This window comes from Convolutriloba macropyga, chromosome 12, assembly GCF_964194025.1.
Source record: "Convolutriloba macropyga chromosome 12, txConMacr16.3, whole genome shotgun sequence".
Taxonomy (NCBI): Eukaryota; Metazoa; Xenacoelomorpha; order Acoela; family Convolutidae; genus Convolutriloba; species Convolutriloba macropyga.
Window position 1 is genome coordinate 23,034,181 of NC_134479.1, and position 19,813 is coordinate 23,053,993.

At 33.5% G+C, this 19,813-nt stretch overlaps 1 protein-coding gene across 1 annotated transcript; it reads left to right on the plus strand.

The window, feature by feature from the left end:
• The first annotated feature begins 2,857 nt into the window (after positions 1-2,857).
• LOC142351155 (uncharacterized) lies at positions 2,858-19,770 on the plus strand. Its single transcript, XM_075403271.1, has 3 exons — positions 2,858-2,968; positions 11,107-11,284; positions 19,353-19,770. Exons 1-3 carry the CDS (start codon positions 2,929-2,931, stop codon positions 19,762-19,764), a joined length of 630 nt encoding a protein of 209 aa, XP_075259386.1. The 5' UTR covers positions 2,858-2,928; the 3' UTR covers positions 19,765-19,770.
• Positions 19,771-19,813: the final 43 nt, after the last annotated feature.

The following is a 19,813-nucleotide window of genomic DNA, read 5'->3' on the forward strand; positions in this document are numbered from 1 at the left end:
AAGATTGGGAACACTTTCCTAAAGTAATGTTTGTATTACTGTTCAATTTATGTTGTTGTTTTTAGATTAAGAAATTAAAGGATCACAACCTTTTTTAATTCTCGTACTGGAAGATCTAAACTGGAAATTTACCAAAAAAATAGCGTTTCAATTTGATATCTCAATTTTTTCCACAAATAGTAGATCTAAAAGGTTCAATTTATTTATCGGTACTTAATTGAATATTAACAGCAGTCAAAAAACGTTTTTAGCTATCAAAAGAACGCAGTTTTTTCTGATCTTTTTTTTTCCTGTAAACATAAGCGAGTGCTTGACAGTTCAAGTTAGACTGCAGTCAAAAGAAGAAGCGCGTGTTAACCGCTCAATGGATTACAAATAAAAGAATCAAGATGCAGTCATGGCAAGTTGGAATGTTGAATATATCAAGTCCATATTTCGAGATAGAAATTGTTTGGCTGGCTGGTTTTTTTGACATAGTTTAACATAACAAATCGATACCTACAAAAACAACGCTCTGATCTCTAAATCGATATTGAGAAAAGCATAATAATAGATGCCAAATAAAGGAAACACTCAATGCTGTGATGAAATACATCAAACTGATACCTCAAGAGAAGCACAATATACTCCATAATCTGCATCGTTTTTCTTGAAATTAAGCAGCAAGTTTTTTTCCATTAAATCAAAATTATATCATGTATTCATCATTCAGAGCTTAAACATATCCAGTTTTTTTTTACAGAAATTGCTGTCAAAAACTTGTCGAGTGTAACTTTACTGTGTATCAAAATTTTTAAATTTACTTAGAGACCTCCTCAGACAGTTGATGTTGGCTAAATTTTTTTGTTGCTATTCATTTTAAAGCTCAACAAAGAGTTGTGTAAACAAAAATGGCATCGTTAAAACGCATTCAGACCTTTCAAAGAGGAATCTAAACTCATTTAGCGCACAATTTCACAAAAAATTGGTGAAGTCAATTTTTAATGTTCAGTTTTTATATGTTTCACTAGAGTGTTGTTCACTAATATAAATGGCTTAAAAAATGGCTTTAAAGTAACAGAGAATTTTTTTAAGTGGTTGCTCTGATAAGAATTTGTTGAGCAGTAGTGGCACAGTAGGGTGCCTAATTGAGCCAGGGTCATCTGAATGTTTTGCAAGAGAGTTTTTAATTGAAAAAAAAAACGTTTGGTTGTTTTCATGCAGATCACATTTATTTTTTCTGATGATTACGTCGAACAAAAAGATTTAAGTGAGCACTTCAAAAAGAATTTCAATTTTTTCCAAGTGAAAGTTTGGATTTTTTGCGCTATCAAGTCTACTCAATAATTAGTTTCAGCAGCATTTATTTACAAATTGATTTCAACCAGACACCGTATGGCTAAACTGATATTTTCAAAAACTCACAATGGCGTTTCAACATGGAAACGTAAATTTTGAACACAAAACAAGACCTTAAAAGATTGCATTGAATTATCTCTGAAATTTTTTCTAGCTGTTATCGTCCAATTGGCAGTAATATCCAGATTTTAATAGCAATCAGAAGTCTTTTCACTTTGTTGACAGCCACTTAGTTGTAATTTAATTTTAGTGATTTCTAGCGGTAACACCAAAACAATCCAGATATGACTGTCAATTGGACAATAACATCTTAAGAAAATAAAAAATTTCAGGGTTGTCATATTAATCGCAATGTTTTAGTTGTCACATTGGAACACATTTTTGCGTTTTGGTAAATGAATTGTTCTGGCTGAAATGAATTGTTTACAACTCTTGTAATTTTTTTCAGATTTGACCAGATTTCTTTTAGAAATGACTAGGCAGCACACAAGTTTCATTAAGAGAGTGTTCCAAAGAGCAATTTAGAAAAAACAGTTTTAGTTGACTTCAAAAAAGAGCTGATACTGACGCAGATTTATATGAAAGAAAATCAAACATCTTTTTAATGAATACTCTCAAATAATTTTATTAGATGATTTGCTTCATCATCCGTCTTCTAATATGCAAAACCTCATCAAATCAACTGCTATAAGAATGTTTCTTTCTGCTGTAAGAAAAGAAATGTGCAATTCCAGAAATTGAAACCATGTATTTGGAAAAAAACGGAGACTTGGTTGTTCATTTTGTTAGAAATAGGGGATACTAGAATTTCACACGGCAATGTAATTAGATGTCCTAAGCTCAACAGCGGAGCTGTGTTTTCACTATAACGGTTCTGACGAAAAGTTTTCTTGAGTTTCCATTCCTTTATACAAAGTGGACATAGTCTTCACTGGATACGAACCCTGAACAAAATTTTAAGAAAAAAAATCTGATCGAGTTTTGAGGACTGTTGATTTTACAATTCCGTTCTATCTCATTAGATTCGGGCCAAGGTCATTCCAAATACTATTATTTGATTACTAGTACGCAATTAAAACGGCGTACTACAGCAAAACTGCGATCTGAAATGATGGAACTGGTTATCAAGAGTTCTCTAAGAGGACGATTTGTGTAAGAGCTGCTCAAGAACTGATTGAATAGTTCAAAGAGGCCTAATTGTTAGATTTTTCTAAAGCATTTCATTTTGCGTAGGAAAAGCAGATGAGCTATCAAAATCTTGAAGACCCGCAATTGGGGATCTTGTAGGTATTTTAAAATCTTTTCCACCTCGACAGGGTTAGAATAGACGCACCCATGGTAGACAAAGAACAGATTGATAGCCTCGCTCGTGAGCTTTTTTGTTTCTGCATAAAGTTTCAGATCTGAGGTACCGCTTGACCTCCATTCTCGAGATGCAGATTTTCTAAACGTTAAAGAAACTAGGTTGAGCAAAAGAAAAAAGAAGGTCGCTCAACCAGTTAATTGAACAGATGACAAATTCTGAACACTTTAACTATGTCAAATTAAATTAACTATTTTGCAACCATAAACAAAAAACACCAGTCTAAAATGTGGTGCCATATTTTCTTAACAATGACACTGGTTGAAGGTAAGAAACATTGTCAACTTTGTCTCTGCAAATCTGAAAATCAAAACTAATCTTTTAAACCGAATAGGAAATTGTTCAAACATAAACAATTTAACAGGCAAGTCCTTCTTCTTGCCTGTTAAGTTGTTTATGTTTGAATGTCACTCGTGATCTAAATTGTAAAAAAAATTGACATTACAGCTGAGTTTTCCTAATGCTTGCTTAGGTAAAACAATTTATCTTGATTCTGCAGTCTTGCTGCTAATGTGACCATAGTTTTGAGCTCATACGTTATTTGGCCTCTAATTTGTTTTGAAAAACTGTTAAAAAATGAACCTCAAACTTTGAATCACAATAGCAACAAAATAATAGCAGATACTGGTGAAACACAATTGAAACATGAGTGAACTTGATTAAACGTACTCAAAAGACAAACATCTGGCACACGAACAAATATTCGGACAGCCAAGTTATTGCTCAGAATTTCATCTACCTGTTTGCCAAGACTATATTAGCTGCAAAAATAAGCTGACGTGTATTCCGTTGGTACAAATTTTTAACTTCTGAGAGCTTGTTCCTCAAAAAAATAAATTTGAACACGATGAGCCAAAATGCAATCAGGAATATTCGTTTAAATCATAGCCCTCGAACCTACGTGTACTGGGGCAATCATATAATAATGTATTTAATGCAACATTTCGAGTTTAATAGCATACCGCCATGTTGATTTCAATATCTTGTCACCAGTATGAAGTGGTTTTGACAAAAAACTGTTAGTGGAACCTGAATAAGAATTTTGAAATTTGATGGCAAGAATGGCGCTTGGTATCAACGTTCTCGCACGTCTTTCGCAAACTAAGATTCGTGGGCAGTCATTTTGATAGTGTCCGTTGTCGATACTTCTTAGGAGAGAAATTCAATCGATGCTTGTTACGCCGCTACCTGACCGCTTAATTTGTAATTACAACATGTGAAATCGAGTGGGCGGAAAATTCCGGTCTACTTTTGGAATTTTGATTGAATTTTCACTGCAAGGATTTCTTGCCTTCGGAATCGGAGTCCAAAATTTGACTATTTTTTTCCATGCTCAAGCTTAGTTTGCAATTCACTTAGGCATTATTGTAAGATTTTCACAACAAAATATAAACGTTTCTCAATTCACTGGCCTAAAATCCGGCAGAAAAACTTTCAAACCCGCTTTAAGTAAAACTGCCTCACATTTTGTTGGCAAAAAACTATAAATTACTTGTCAGAACAAGATTTCATTTGAAGTGGACAAAATGTGCAAAATCTGAAATCTTTTAAGTATATCCTCATGAGTGAGCCACGGTATTTCTATATCACAAAAAATCTGCATTTCACAAAAAGAACATAGCGTCAAACATAATTCAATTAATTTAGAAGCTAAGTATTTGGAATTTTGTTTTTTAAAAAGCCTTTCTTTGGGTTTTAATGCGGTTTCCATTTTTCAATGCGATTTTTCATCTCCATAGAACTCGCAATTTAGCTTGATTTAAATTCACGGTTCTGGTCAAATAATTGTTTTAGCGGGTAGGTTTGTTCGCACGTTTTTTGTCCACATATTTGAAGATTACGATTCAAAACTTTGTCGGCAATGAGTTAAGGTTTGCCCACCTGCCTCAAAACCTAATTAATCCGTCATTAATATAACAAATTTTTTTGCAAGAACCAGATTTCTTCAATAATATCAACAATTAGTTTCCTTCATAACAAAGTTTTTCCTCTAACAATCCAAGTAAAAAACTTTAGAGGAGTTTTCCGTGTAGGAACAATCGTTTTAGCCAAAATTCTTGATCTAACAGTTATATACTATATTTTCATGCCGTCTGCTTCCAAGGACTATCCCCTATCACTGGAATAACCTATCACTGTCTTTAAAAATGTACGAAAGCAAAAATGCATCAAACCACAAAACCTTTTTTATTTGTACTTGATTGGTACCAAGTTGCACTTACGAAGGAAAAAAATGAAGCCTGATTTCAGATCATTCGACAGAAGTTTTTTGTGGACGGATTTAAGTTTAAAAGTGTTTGATTTACTAGTATTTACATATTCACATATTCACTTAATGAATGCAAACTGTCTACTTCATGTTAAGCATCATTTTCTGGTAATTTATAGGAAAAAAATTACGCATTTATTTATCTGCTTTACTATTCCAAATCGTAAATAATTTATTGAACGTATGCTTTTGCAATTCAAACGTTTTCTTGAAAATTTATGAGCCATGATATAAATTTGCGCTAATAGATAATTTGTCTTTTCAATATCCAAAGACTTGAAAGACTTGAATTTTGTGTCACTGTTGAATCTAGTTCGTAGCCGGGTCAATGCTAATTGATTTTTTGCAAGTTCTGCCAGAAAAATGACTATCTTGCAAGACATGCAATAAAAAAGGTCTTATCGTTCAAACAGTTCAAAACAGTAGCAACATTTTTTTAAAAAAAGAAAAATTTCTCCAGACATTATTTTCCTGCTAATTATTTTGCTCAATTCACTGTGGGATTTCATTATATAATAAAGAAACATTGAAAAATTTCTAAATATGTGTGCTTCGAACAGTATTGCTAACAAAAGAATAACATATTTTGACCGCTAATACTTAACAGCGATTTCTTGCCTTCGCAATCAGAGTCCAAAATTTGACGATTTTTTTCCATGCTCAAGCTTAGTTTGCAATTCACTTAGGCAACATTGTAAAATTTTCACAACAAAATATAAACGTTTCTCAATTCACTGGCCTAAAATCCGGCAGAAAAACTTTCAAACCCGCTTTAAGTAAAAGTGCCTCACATTTTATTGGCAAAAAAATATAAATTATTTGTCAGAACAAGATTTCATTTGAAGTGGACAAAATGTGCAAAATCTGAAATCTTTTAAGTATATCCTCATGAGTGAGCCACGGTATTTCAATATCACAAAAAATCTGCATTTCACAAAAAGAAAATAGCGTCAAACATAATTCAATTAATTTAGAAGCTAAGTATTTGGAATTTTGTTTTTTAAAAAGCCTTTCTTTGGGTTTTAATGCAGTTTCCATTTTTCAATGCAATTTTTCATCTCCATAGAACTCGCAATTTAGCTTGATTTAATTTCACGGTTCTGGTCAGATAATTGTTTTAGCGGGTAGGTTTGTTCGCACGTTTTTTGTCCACATATTTAAAGATTACGATTCAAAACTTTGTCGGCAATGAGTTAAGTTTCAGCCAAAATTCTTGATCTAACAGTTATATACTATATTTTCATGCCGTCTGCCGCCAGGGACTATCCCCTATCACTGGAATAACCTATCACTGTCTTTAAAAATGTACGAAAGCAAAAATGCATCAAACCACAAAACCTTTTTTATTTGTACTTGATTGGTACCAAGTTGCACTTACGAAAGAAAAAAATGGAGCCTGATTTCAGATCATTCGACAGAAGTTTTTTGTGGACGGATTTAAGTGTAAAAGTATTTGATTTACTAGTATTTACATATTCACATATTCACTTAATGAATGCAAACAGTCTACTTCATGTTAAGCATCATTTTCTGGTAATTTATAGGAAAAAAATTACGCATTTATTTATCTGCTTTACTATTCCAAATTGTAAATAATTTATTGAACGTATGCTTTTGCAATTCAAACGTTTTCTTGAAAATTTATGAGCCATGATATAAATTTGCGCTAATAGATAATTTGTCTTTTCAATATCCAAAGACTTGAAAGACTTGAATTTTGTGTCACTGTTGAATCTAGTTCGTAGCCGGGTCAATGTTAATTGATTTTTTGCAAGTTCTGCCAGAAAAATGACTATCTTGCAAGACATGCAATAAAAAGGTCTTATCGTTCAAACAGTTCAAAACAGTAGCAACTTTTTTTTAAAGAAATGAAAAATTTCTCCAGACATTAATTTCCTACTAATTATTTTGCTCAATTCACTGTGGGATCTCGTTATATAATAAAAAAACCTTGAAAAATTCCTAAATGTGTGTGCTTCGAACAGTATTGCTAACAAAAGAATAACATATTTTGACCGCTAATACTTAACAGCGATTTCTTGCCTTCGCAATCAGAGTCCAAAATTTGACGATTTTTTTCCATGCTCAAGCTTAGTTTGCAATTCACTTAGGCAACATTGTAAAATTTTCACAACAAAATATAAACGTTTCTCAATTCACTGGCCTAAAATCCGGCAGAAAAACTTTCAAACCCGCTTTAAGTAAAACTGCCTCACATTTTGTTGGCAAAAAACTATAAATTACTTGTCAGAACAAGATTTCATTTGAAGTGGACAAAATGTGCAAAATCTGAAATCTTTTAAGTATATCCTCATGAGTGAGCCACGGTATTTCTATATCACAAAAAATCTGCATTTCACAAAAAGAACATAGCGTCAAACATAATTCAATTAATTTAGAAGCTAAGTATTTGGAATTTTGTTTTTTAAAAAGCCTTTCTTTGGGTTTTAATGCAGTTTCCATTTTTCAATGCGATTTTTCATCTCCATAGAACTCGCAATTTAGCTTGATTTAAATTCACGGTTCTGGTCAAATAATTGTTTTAGCGGGTAGGTTTGTTCGCACGTTTTTTGTCCACATATTTGAAGATTACGATTCAAAACTTTGTCGGCAATGAGTTAAGGTTCAGCCAAAATTCTTGATCTAACAGTTATATACTATATTTTCATGCCGTCTGCCGCCAAGGACTTTCCCCTATCACTGGAATAACCTATCACTGTCTTTAAAAATGTACGAAAGCAAAAATGCATCAAACCACAAAACCTTTTTTATTTGTACTTGATTGGTACCAAGTTGCACTTACGAAAGAAAAAAATGGAGCCTGATTTCAGATCATTTGACAGAAGTTTTTTGTGGACGGATTTAAGTTTAAAAGTATTTGATTTACTAGTATTTACATATTCACATATTCACTTAATGAATGCAAACTGTCTACTTCATGTTAAGCATCATTTTCTGGTAATTTATAGGAAAAAAATTACGCAATTATTTATCTGCTTTACGATTCCAAATCGTAAATAATTTATTGAACGTATGCTTTTGCAATTCAAACGTTTTCTTGAAAATTTATGAGCCATGATATAAATTTGCGCTAATAGATAATTTGTCTTTTCAATATCCAAAGACTTGAAAGACTTGAATTTTGTGTCACCGTTGAATCTAGTTCGTAGCCGGGTCAATGCTAAATGATTTTTTGCATGTTCTGCCAGAAAAATGACTATCTTGCAAGACATGCAATAAAAAGGTCTTATCGTTCAAACAGTTCAAAACAGTAGCAACTTTTTTTTAAAGAAATGAAAAATTTCTCCAGACATTAATTTCCTACTAATTATTTTGCTCAATTCACTGTGGGATCTCGTTATATAATAAAGAAACCTTGAAAAATTCCTAAATGTGTGTGCTTCGAACAGTATTGCTAACAAAAGAATAACATATTTTGACCGCTAATACTTAACAGCGATTTCTTGCCTTCGCAATCAGAGTCCAAAATTTGACCATTTTTTTCCATGCTCAAGCTTAGTTTGCAATTCACTTAGGCAATATTGTAGGATTTTCACAACAAAATATAAACGTTTCTCAATTCACTGGCCTAAAATCCGGCAGAAAAACTTTCAAACCCGCTTAAAGTAAAAGTGCCTCACATTTTATTGGCAAAAAAACTATAAATTAGTTGTCAGAACAAGATTTCATTTGAAGTGGACAAAATGTGCAAAATCTGAAATCTTTTAAGTATATCCTCATGAGTGAGCCACGGTATTTCAATATCACAAAAGTCTGCATTTCACAAAAAGAACATAGCGTCAAACATAATTCAATTAATTTAGAAGCTAAGTATTTGGAATTTTGTTTTTTTTTTAAAAAGCCTTTCTTTGGTTTTTAATGCAGTTTCCATTTTTCAATGCAATTTTTCATCTCCATAGAACTCGCAATTTAGCTTGATTTAAATTCACGGTTCTGGTCAGATAATTGTTTTAGCGGGTAGGTTTGTTCGCACGTTTTTTGTCCACATATTTAAAGAATACGATTCAAAACTTTGTCGGCAATGAGATAAGGTTCAGCCAAAATTCTTGATCTAACAGTTATATACTATATTTTCATGCCGTCTGCCGCCAAGGACTTTCCCCTATCACTAGAATAACCTATCACTGTCTTTAAAAATGTACGAAAGCAAAAATGCATCAAACCACAAAACCTTTTTTATTTGTACTTGATTGGTACCAAGTTGCACTTACGAAAGAAAAAAATGGAGCCTGATTTCAGATCATTTGACAGAAGTTTTTTGTGGACGGATTTAAGTTTAAAAGTATTTGATTTACTAGTATTTACATATTCACATATTCACTTAATGAATGCAAACTGTCTACTTCATGTTAAGCATCATTTTCTGGTAATTTATAGGAAAAAAATTACGCAATTATTTATCTGCTTTACGATTCCAAATCGTAAATAATTTATTGAACGTATGCTTTTGCAATTCAAACGTTTTCCTGAAAATTTATGAGCCATGATATAAATTTGCGCTAATAGATAATTTGTCTTTTCAATATCCAAAGACTTGAAAGACTTGAATTTTGTGTCACCGTTGAATCTAGTTCGTAGCCGGGTCAATGCTAAATGATTTTTTGCATGTTCTGCCAGAAAAATGACTATCTTGCAAGACATGCAATAAAAAGGTCTTATCGTTAAAACAGTTCAAAACAGTAGCAACTTTTAAAAAAAAAAATGAAAAACTTCTCCAGACATTATTTGCCGACTAATTATACTGCTCAATTCACTGTGGGATTTCGTTATATAATAAAGGAACATTAAAAAATTCCTAAATATGTGTGCTTCGAACAGTATTGCTAACAAAAGAATAACATATTTTGACCGCTAATACTTAACAGCGTTACTGAGGGAATAAAATGAAAAATCAACACTATCATTTCTTTTGAAATAAAATTTACGATTAACTATCAGCTTTCTTAAAAAACTGGAAAGAAATGAAACCTGGAATAAATCAAGGAAAATAAGTTTTCAGAAAGCAAAAAGATCAATGATAAAATGTTTATTTTCCGATGCCTTATATTAGTCTTTTTTTGCTGTTTTTTTCTTTATTTTGATGCACAGAATATCTATGAATTCAAATTTTGCGGCGGTTGAAATTTTTTAGTTTGAACTTTCAATAACTTAAGAGTGGATTTCGGGCAGTGTTTCAAATGTAAAATGCAGTTGCAAAAATGGCTATCTTTTAAGACTCTGGCCAAAAATTAGTTATCTTTTAATATTATGGCAAGAACAAATGGCTCCAGAATCTTTCAACATAACCATTTGATTTCAACCCCGGTAGCTAAAATAAGTAAAAACTCACTTTTATCATTTGATAATCATTATCAGATGAAAATCTCACTGCTGACAAGTCTGATTCCAAATTATACATAACTACAGTTCTTATTCATTTTTATTTCGAATTGTTTGACTTGCTGTGAACACTACTAGCTTTCTACTAGAAAGAATCAAACTGACGCAAAACAAAAAGTGCTGACCAAAGAGTGGCAACATAAGCTCAGGAACGTCAAATACGCCAAGTGGTCGAACTCAGCTCGTGATTTTCGTTTTAAAAAAATATTTTTGCAGACAGAATTTTTCTTCCCTTGCAGCTTGGCTCAGTTTCTGTACCAAAAGTTCAATTTTTAAGATCTAAATTTTTTAAAAATCAAGTTGTAACAAAGAACAATTTTTAATGGTTCAAAAATAGTCAATGAAAGATATTATATCAACTTAATTTATTTCTGGAATTTTTGTGACGTCTGATGACCAATTAGTACCTTTATTTTTCATTTATTTCAATTTGTTTTTCTAATGGATAGCTAAAGAAATATTTGGCAGCTATTTTCCAAAGACAAACATTAATAAACAGAAATATATGATGGATTTTTCATGGAAAATTACGTCGAAATGAGGAGGATGGCGAAATAATTTTGAAAAAAATTAAATTTCTTTCAAAATCGTTGGTTTCAAAATCGGCTCAAATGAAGCGCTGGTTTATAAAGCCGAGTGAACAATGTGAAATTCTTAGTTTCACGCTTTTTGTAAAATTTTTCAAGATTTCTAGCAGAATTTATATATCTGTGTTCGTCGCATATCCTTATTTTAGCTGTAATTGGACAAACGGACGACATTTGCCCATCAGGCTACAAAAGCTCATCAACTATTCAAATACTGAGAGAAGAGAGGTTCGCCTTTACGAGATGTTTCAAAGCCATAAAGGACCCTTTCAAAATTTTTTACGAAGCCCGACAGTATTGCATGGCGTCAAATCAAGAAAAAGACCTGTAAGTAATCTGATTGGAACTCTCGGCTGATATCAGAGAAGAGATTTTTTTGTTTGTTCTTTTGATTTCATCTGGTGATAATTTGTTTCGGCAACTAATGAAAACAAAAAACAAAAATATTTAAAAAGGGATCAAAACAGGTGCTCTGACTGTCCTTATCAAGCTGGTCATTGCTAGAGTTCAGCCAAAAATGGATATGAAAACTTTTTCCCAAACGTCACGGTCAACCTTGACTTTGAGTTTCTCTAAGCCACAAAGTACTACGCTCACCAATTTCCAACGCCAACTTATCTCCTCTGGAGAAAATATGGCAGATTTTTTGTTCAGATAATTAGTTGCACGTTATCAAAATTAATTCCTGAGTAGTATTTCGTTCCTTTTCTGATTCAACAAAACATTTCACATTGGATCTATCCAGATAGTATCTATATACTAACTTTTCATTTCCCGTACATATAGTTATTGTCATTTGGGAATTGCAGTTTCTGTTTTATCTTCAGTTATAGTACATTTTCTGTTGGTTACTTGTTTCTTTTGTTGCCCAAACGCATTTTCATTGGGATGCCCAGTATTGCGCAATCGGCGTAGTTCCATAAGCTGAAAAATTATACATTGCTTTAAGTCGATTGATTTTTTGCACTGTTAATGAAGATTTAGTTGGTAGCATAAATTTAATATCCGTTCGTGTTTTTAAAAAATTGAGAAAATAAGTCTCCAAATTTATAGCTATTTGAATATCGATGCCTGCATGGATGCACCGGCGCATTTTTTAATATGTGAACTTCACGCTCAAATATTAGCGTCTGGGAATATTAGAGTAGTAACTGTTTGCGTCAAAAATAAGAATCGGGTTCTCCTGTTTACCGCGATAAAATCCAATGTAAATATACACTGATCTCAACCACCTATATATAATCATTTACTCCGATTATATACATTTTTGTCCATTTCCTTGAATTGGCTGGAATATTTATGCAAGGGCGTTTTTTCCAAAGATCTATTCTTAAATTTTGAAATCACTCTACATGGAGAAGTATGGTACCATAAGCAACCTCATAAAGCATAAAAATCAATCTTTTTTATAATTATAAAATATGGGTTTTGTTTACTGCTGACTTTTTCAATGTTATCGAATGTCAAACCGGCATTCTAGTGGTGCTGTCGTCTTTCTGCTAGGCTCAGCAGTGAGGGGACTCTGTCGCCCAGAAGATCGATCAAACAAAATAAACTAAAGGTTTTGAATTAGTGAAGCAGCGTTACTTTGTTACTCTGCTAGTTCCCCTCTTCCACTCTTGTATGCTGTTGCAAGTTAGATTGCCTTGAAATAAGTTAAATCACAATGGGGCTCGTAATATCAATTCTAGTTATTTGGAAAACACATGTAAGAAGATTACTTGCACGTCAATGGAAAGGACAAATTTAAGACAACTTATAATATTAATTAACATAATAATAAAAACAACATTGACGGTTCACTTCCCAATTGGACTAAACCAAAAACGCCCACATTATCATAACTGGTCTTGCAATTACAAACTTCCAGACTTCAGTCTCACTCTCAATCTCCTCTTTAATTTTCTTACTATCTTGTAAAGTTTAGTCCCACTAAGCCAACTACTTTCTCTCGCTTGTGCGATAATCTCTCTTGTGTCCAAACTTGAAGTTCTCCCTAACTTCTCGAACGTCTTTCTCTTTCTCTACCAAAATTTCTCTGTGTTCCTTCAATTTATCCTCAATCAATACGCTCTTATCTTAAGCAAACAAACCTTACTCTCTTAAGTAAACATTGCAATTTACACTTGAAATGATCACATTCTGTAGGAGGGCTTTGTTTGCTGTGCAAACACACCAATATCAAATTATGCTCTGTCATTCAACTGCTACCAACTATTGTTCAGCTTTCTCTTTATCTTAGGTAAACGACCTTTGGACTCTTATGTAAACAAATCCACTCCGCATAATCTCATATATGCACTTGACATGTCAATCAGCGTTTGCTTAGTAAACAATGAACGTTGTTCTAAAAATTTCTTATTTTTCTATTTCCGCTAGGAAATTAACTAGCTGCAATCAATCCCTGTCAACAATCATGTGTTGGATAAATAACTGAACTCAACCCCAAAACTAAGAGCAATAGTTATTCTGAGTTTTCACAACATTTCATGCAATTCCCTAGTTAGAACCTGCGAAAAGTCTAATATTCCTAAACGCCCCTAATTTAACATCTAGAGGTCATCCAAAGGTCACCCGTCTACAATGAGGAGTCAAGTTGATAAAGAAAACTATTGTCACGGAAAATTCCCTCATAGTTGCACCTGCCTACAAAACTTCAAGGCCTAAGTCCCACTAGAACACGAGCTATGACCGCGCAGACCTTTCATCGACCTCCAGGATTACTCCAAAATTCCAAACCTAATAACTCGCGAAGTAGTCGTCAAAACGCCTCTGGGTAATTTTTTATAGTGATTGTTGGGTACCAACAACATGCCTGCCAAGTTCTTCTGACCTACGGATTAGGCGTTGCGAGTCAATGTAATTTGAAAATTTTAAGTTTCGTGGGTTCCGAAACCAACCTGAAAAATCCGAGTTCGTCAAAATTGAACGGGGTGGGTGTTTTTTGTCACTAACTGTCTCAAGTTATCATATTATAACCATTTCAAAGTTTTTCGGCCGCTCAAAAAGGCCAATTTTAGTTTTTCGGCAATCGGGTTATTCCGAAGCACCGACTTCCCGTCGCACCCGGAAGTTAAAAATAGCACCAATAGAAATCCCTTGAAAAGCTACACTAACCCTCCAAAAATCATACGGCTGCTACCAATACTCCACGAGCAATCAAAATTTTACGTCCCGCAGCACCGGCGTGCGCTAGTCCCGTGCAGGTTGGCGGGGGATCTAATCTGACCTCAAAATCGGATTCCTCATACCCAAATTGGCCTATTCCTTTTTTTTCAGGTAAATCCGATTTCAAATTTTAGAGAAATTACTATTTCAATTTAAGTTGTAACTATTTTTTAATGAAAGCTGTCTTTTCTTATTTCGAAATGCTAATAAATTTCTCCCACAACTTCTTAAACCCTTCGCATGATCATCTGGTACCTTACTCTGGACTTAATACCCATTGCAACCCTTAACTAGCCTTTTATCATACTCAAACAGTCATTTTTGCTTTCAAAATATCGAAAACTTTAAAATCACCTGACTTCCGGTGTTAATTGCTCGGGGCTGGGTGGTCGATTGCCCCGAAAGGTATGCTAGCCTGAAAGAACCATTAATTGTATTTGACATTAAAATTGGGTAAACGTCTGCTGAATATAAACTTCCATGGGTGGCGCGGTTCAAATCTGCTAGGTGGTATTTCGAAAAACTGATAAATTGACTTCTTATTTAGTCTAAATCAACAAAACTCTACTTAACGAACTCAGAACGAAAAGGTGTAACCGGCCGCGTATCCCTATTGTATACGGACAATCATTAGGGGAACATCTCCACAATTTTTCAGAGTCCAATGATGAATATAACTTAAAGAGTTGAGAGTACCAAGTTTTGGCGTGCCAATTAAATCGCAAATTTGAAATCCCTTTTTTAGTTACTTCAAATTGAAATTCTAATTCTGTTCAAAGTATCTAGTTCACTTCAAAAGATCGCTCTCCAGTTTACTTCACTCATTTCGGCTTTGGCCTGATGCACAAATACAACTTTGCTAAGTAAACGAAATATATCGACAACTCAATATGCTTTTGTTCATTAATTTGTTTGTTTAAGATATATCACTCAACTCTCCTCAGTGGCGCCTTCGAAACAATAACCCTACAAGAAAGAACTCTTATTTTAAACATATAATTAACTTGTCTAAGTTGACCTAAATTATCTAACTTACTCGCAATATCTACTTGAAAATTTCCGGCATCGTACAGGTGCATATGAATTTTTAGAATCACCTAGCGGTTTTTTTAGAGTTTGACAATTTCATTTTTAGGAATACAATTTAAAATTTGAGTTTTACCTGTTTTCGCTCACCGATATGGCTGGTTTTAATGATTTGGCTAGTCGTGTTGGATAGTTTTAATGAGGCATTGGCGCTAAGTTTTAATAGCTTCAGACTATCGCTTTCTGTTTTAGAGACTTTATAACTAATTTTCTCACAAAATACAGAACTTTTGAGTTTTACCTGTTTTTTGTTTTTCTTGTTGTCTAGGCACTCAGTTTCCTTGAGAAGTCGTATTAGCTGTCGGTTAAAGTTTTAGGGAAAACATTTAATGGTACAAAACTCATACTTTACTATTGTAACCGCTTATACACAATGTAGCGTCCTCACGTCCTCAGCCAGCTATTCTTCCACGCCTGATCTGTTAGTTTGTCAAACAAAAACATGTTTCAATTCCTTCAAATTTGTAGCGTTTTCATCATTTTGCGCAAATTAATTATAACTCACTAATTCTGCTCAAGATGCTTGTAATAATAATAATAATTTTGGTTCCTGCGTAATCGCAGCGGAACAGCATTAGGCCTACAGTAGCCTGTTCTCAGCTGTCCTTTTTCTTATTCTTCCCCATATTTCAGACTGTTCTTTTTAAGAGCAGCATTGCTCTTTTTTTGGTGCTATTGGCAATTTTTTTTGCGTCTGAAACTTTCACGTGGTACCATCATTGAAGCCAACATTGGTCAGGCTATGGTCAACCTGAAGCTATGGTTAAGTAAGAGCTCATCCTTATACACGCCACAAAAAGTTGTAAAAAAGTTTCTCGTAGAACCACTCCAGAAACAAAGCAACGCCCATATTAAATTCCCGTTTTAGATGTCCGGTATTTGTACATTGTTCTAGCTAAACTTAATTAACAACTTTTTTATCTTAATTGATGTTATTGATAATTCCCGTATCCGCTTGATAAGAAACAGGGGGCGTGCAATAGCGCGCAACTGAAGGGGTTTAAAAAACTTTTTTCTGCTCTTGCTTCGATCTCATTTGTGGCAGTGGGAGTCAAGGACGGCTGAAACATTCGGATATTCTGTTTGCATTTCGGGAAATAAATGGATATTTTTGAAATCTCTAAGTTTCCTTTGTTTGACTTGTTGTTATATCCTTTGTGTTATCAAAAACATGTCTCATTGGCCTTCTTTATACTACGTCAATTTTATTATTTTAAGCTTGTCTATGTTGCATACTTTGAAATGTTTATTTTCTCACTTTGAATTGAAGTTTTGCTGTGGAGTTAGGTCTCTAAGTTTGGATGGAACAGAAGATAGAATGCAACTATTATATTCTGGCATATAAACACCAAGTTATTTGACAATAAACTTATCCATCTTTTGACAAAAGCTTTAAGTTCTACTGCATCTGAATTGCAGCTCAACCTTTGGAAGAAGGAATAAATTTTTTAAGCAAAATAAAGTACCAGTATGGTTGACTCATTTGTCAATTTTAAGAGAAAGGAATCATACTTAACCCAGCTCTAAACCTTATAGTTCTTGAGTGAAGTGGACAGCATTGGGTAATATGGCGTGCAGACGTACATTTGTTGTACTAATTATTTTAGATACTTGTCTCGCGAAGAGCTGCTCATGCAGATGGACGCAACTTCTGAATGTTATCATGATCAAAATTTCCCTGATAACTTAAATGTCCACTTGCAATCACGAAATAATTTAACTTTACCGAGCTTTCAGGTTATGATTCGGAACCGGAAAATTATTTTTGTCAATATGTTTCAGACAATTTCTACAAACGTCTGGTTGATTGCAAGAAATGAAAATTTTTTGACTAACTAAAATGCAATCAAATAAATTACCTAATGAGTTTGTTTTTTGATATTCAATTGTTCCAACTAAGTATTATCACGAATTGTTAACGACTAGAAACCAAACCTGTCAATCTCAAAGAATTCCCCTATCAAAAATAAACTCGATCTGACCCTGACTATGCTTGAAATAATCTCACCATGTCAATTCAAAATAGTTTTGGTTTGTCTAACAAGCTTTCCCATTGCTTATGATAACACCGCAAAATGCAAGATTTTATATTCACAAAACTATCTGTCAGCAAATTAAACTGTGTGTTAGCAGGTATTAATCTTACTGTTCAAATTTTGAATAATCTCATTGGCTGAGATAAGAACGGATCTGCCGTGTATTGCAAAAGTCAACCTGACAAGTACAGTTTCGAGCTTGAGTTGAGGTCAGAATAAACACATCCAAATATGAAAGAAAAAATCTAACACAATCAACCATCCCTTTCCTCCCTTGCATGCTGGCATGCTCTTTGTTCTGCCAAGAATCTTTTATAAAGGTCCAAAATTATTTTGATAATTTTTGAATTTTGACTCTGCAATTGGAATCGAAACAGAAAACGTATGGCAACAGAATTCTTTAACAATTCTTTTAATCCATTTCCTATTTTCCTGTTCATCAAAAATTTATTCTTGCGCAAACAGCCATTTTTCAAAAATTGAGAAACATACGTTGGATCGTGTTTTACACAAAATAAGCCTTCTTAAACCAATCAAAGAAGCTGTGTTAGGTAACAACAATGAAAAACATTTGTCTACTTACATAGAATTAGGCAGGCTAATGTTTTAATGAACTTGGCAATCAGTCACGGTGAGAGCAACCAAACACCAAAAACAAGACCACACATTAACGTTTGCATTGAAAAACACAGGCTTATACATGTAGCAGACAAAAAATGTTATATTCCCCGCGTTCAATTGATCACAGTCCGGTGAAATACTGCAACACTAATCCAGACAAGTTAAAAATGGGCCACCACATGGATTTTTGTTGCTGCAAAAATTTGACTGCAGCAACAAATCAGAACTGGAAATTGGTCCTGCTGAAATGAAAAATAAAATGAAGAAAAAACTTTTTTTTATGGAAAAAACAAGGCAAGTCGCTCATCAATTCTTCCCGTTCAAACTTTGCAATTTTTCTATATTCTCAACCAAACTTCACGAAAAACAATGTTCAAACTTGAAGAAACTAGTTGTTTCACAATAAAATTTAATCAACCATGTTGAGGATTTATTTTTATTGAAGATTTTTGTACAAATTTGTCGAAATTGGCGATTTTTAATCGTAAAAATTGCTATTTTTCTCAACGCAAGCTGTCCTATAATAAACCGTTTGTATATAAATTGCTTTACCGCATGTTTTAAACACTTCTTTTTGTAAAAATTTTGGTAAGAAATGGCTATTCGTTTCTCCTGTAAAGCTCAGTTTGAGTTCAATAGCAGTCAGTTGGCTAGCAGAAACAATAATTATAATAATATTAACACCGTTATAATCGATGTTTCTCTTTAGCGTTTTCCAGTTTCGGTTAGTCAGATTGATAAGTATTTCTACTTAGCGCGCCCAAATAAGTATCACGTGTATAATGAACATATTGTTAATTATGTTTTAAGTTTTGATCAACCTAGGACTATATTTATAGGTTGCCAAAAGTTGCTGTCATTGGGAATGTCTGACAATGTTGTTTGGCTTAACCATTATGCTCCTTTGAAAACATACGTAAAATGCGCACGGCTTCTTGGACAAAACGTCTAATTAATGAGAACTCTTAAACTTGAATTTTTTCTTGCATAGCGGAAGGTCTTCGTTTGTTACTATTTCTCTCGATATTATTTACCATATAATTGTATATACTCAAATAAACTTAGGCATAAAATTTTTTCTATTTCGGAGACCCTATGAGCAAGCCCTCGCGGAAAATGTTTTTGAGAAGTTAAATAATTCATCAGGAGCTGAGTAGTTTCAATAATTACACAGGAGTGATTCCACCCAAAATATCTACATCTGAAAAATAACATCCCGGGTCGTAGTAATATAGTAAATCAGCGCTGAATCGTAGTATTTATCAGTCTGTATTTTTACTATGAACATATTATTATCATGTCATTTTTTACTATGAAGAGCGTAAGTTCAGACAAAGAAACGATGTCTGTTCAGTGTAAAAACAGCATTGAATTCTTATACTTAGTTTAAACTGTTCAAAATTGTTTTTCAGCCTTTTTTTGCTCTGATCAGAGCTCATAACTTAAATGGTTACAAAAAATACTCCACTAAAGTTCAAATTTAGATTGGATAGAGTACGCCTGTTTGCTCCTCAAAGTAAAGATGAATTGACTGCAGTGCGAAGGTGGCTGACAAATGAGATTCCTGGCTTTCAATATGATTCTACTGCACTTTGGCTGGGTTTTGAGAAACCCCGCTATTGTGATGGAACCGGACGAATGCCAGGAAAAAAAGACTTCTTTGAGCAATGGGCGCCAGGATCATGTGAGAACCGTACCGCAATGAAAGATGGACTTTTCAAAGATGGGGAACCTAACAATAAGTGGAACAAAGAGCATTGTGTTCTTAATCCGCATGAAGATGTTGTCTGGGACGTAACATGCGAAAATGATAATGCATATGCAGTATGTGAGATCAATGTGGAGTTCGAGTTTCCGGAAATTGATACTGATTTAAATTATATATATAGGTTTTGATGACAAAATAAGGTAAGAATTCGGTGAAAATCGGTGATATAATTTTAAA

Coding starts and splice junctions, on each gene's coding strand:
- LOC142351155 (XM_075403271.1), top strand. CDS start 2,929: ATGTGGTGCCATATTTTCTTAACAATGACACTGGTTGAAG. Junction 2,969..11,106: donor AACAATGACACTGGTTGAAG/GTAAGAAACATT, acceptor TCCTTATTTTAG/CTGTAATTGGACAAACGGAC. Junction 11,285..19,352: donor TCAAATCAAGAAAAAGACCT/GTAAGTAATCTG, acceptor GTTCAAATTTAG/ATTGGATAGAGTACGCCTGT.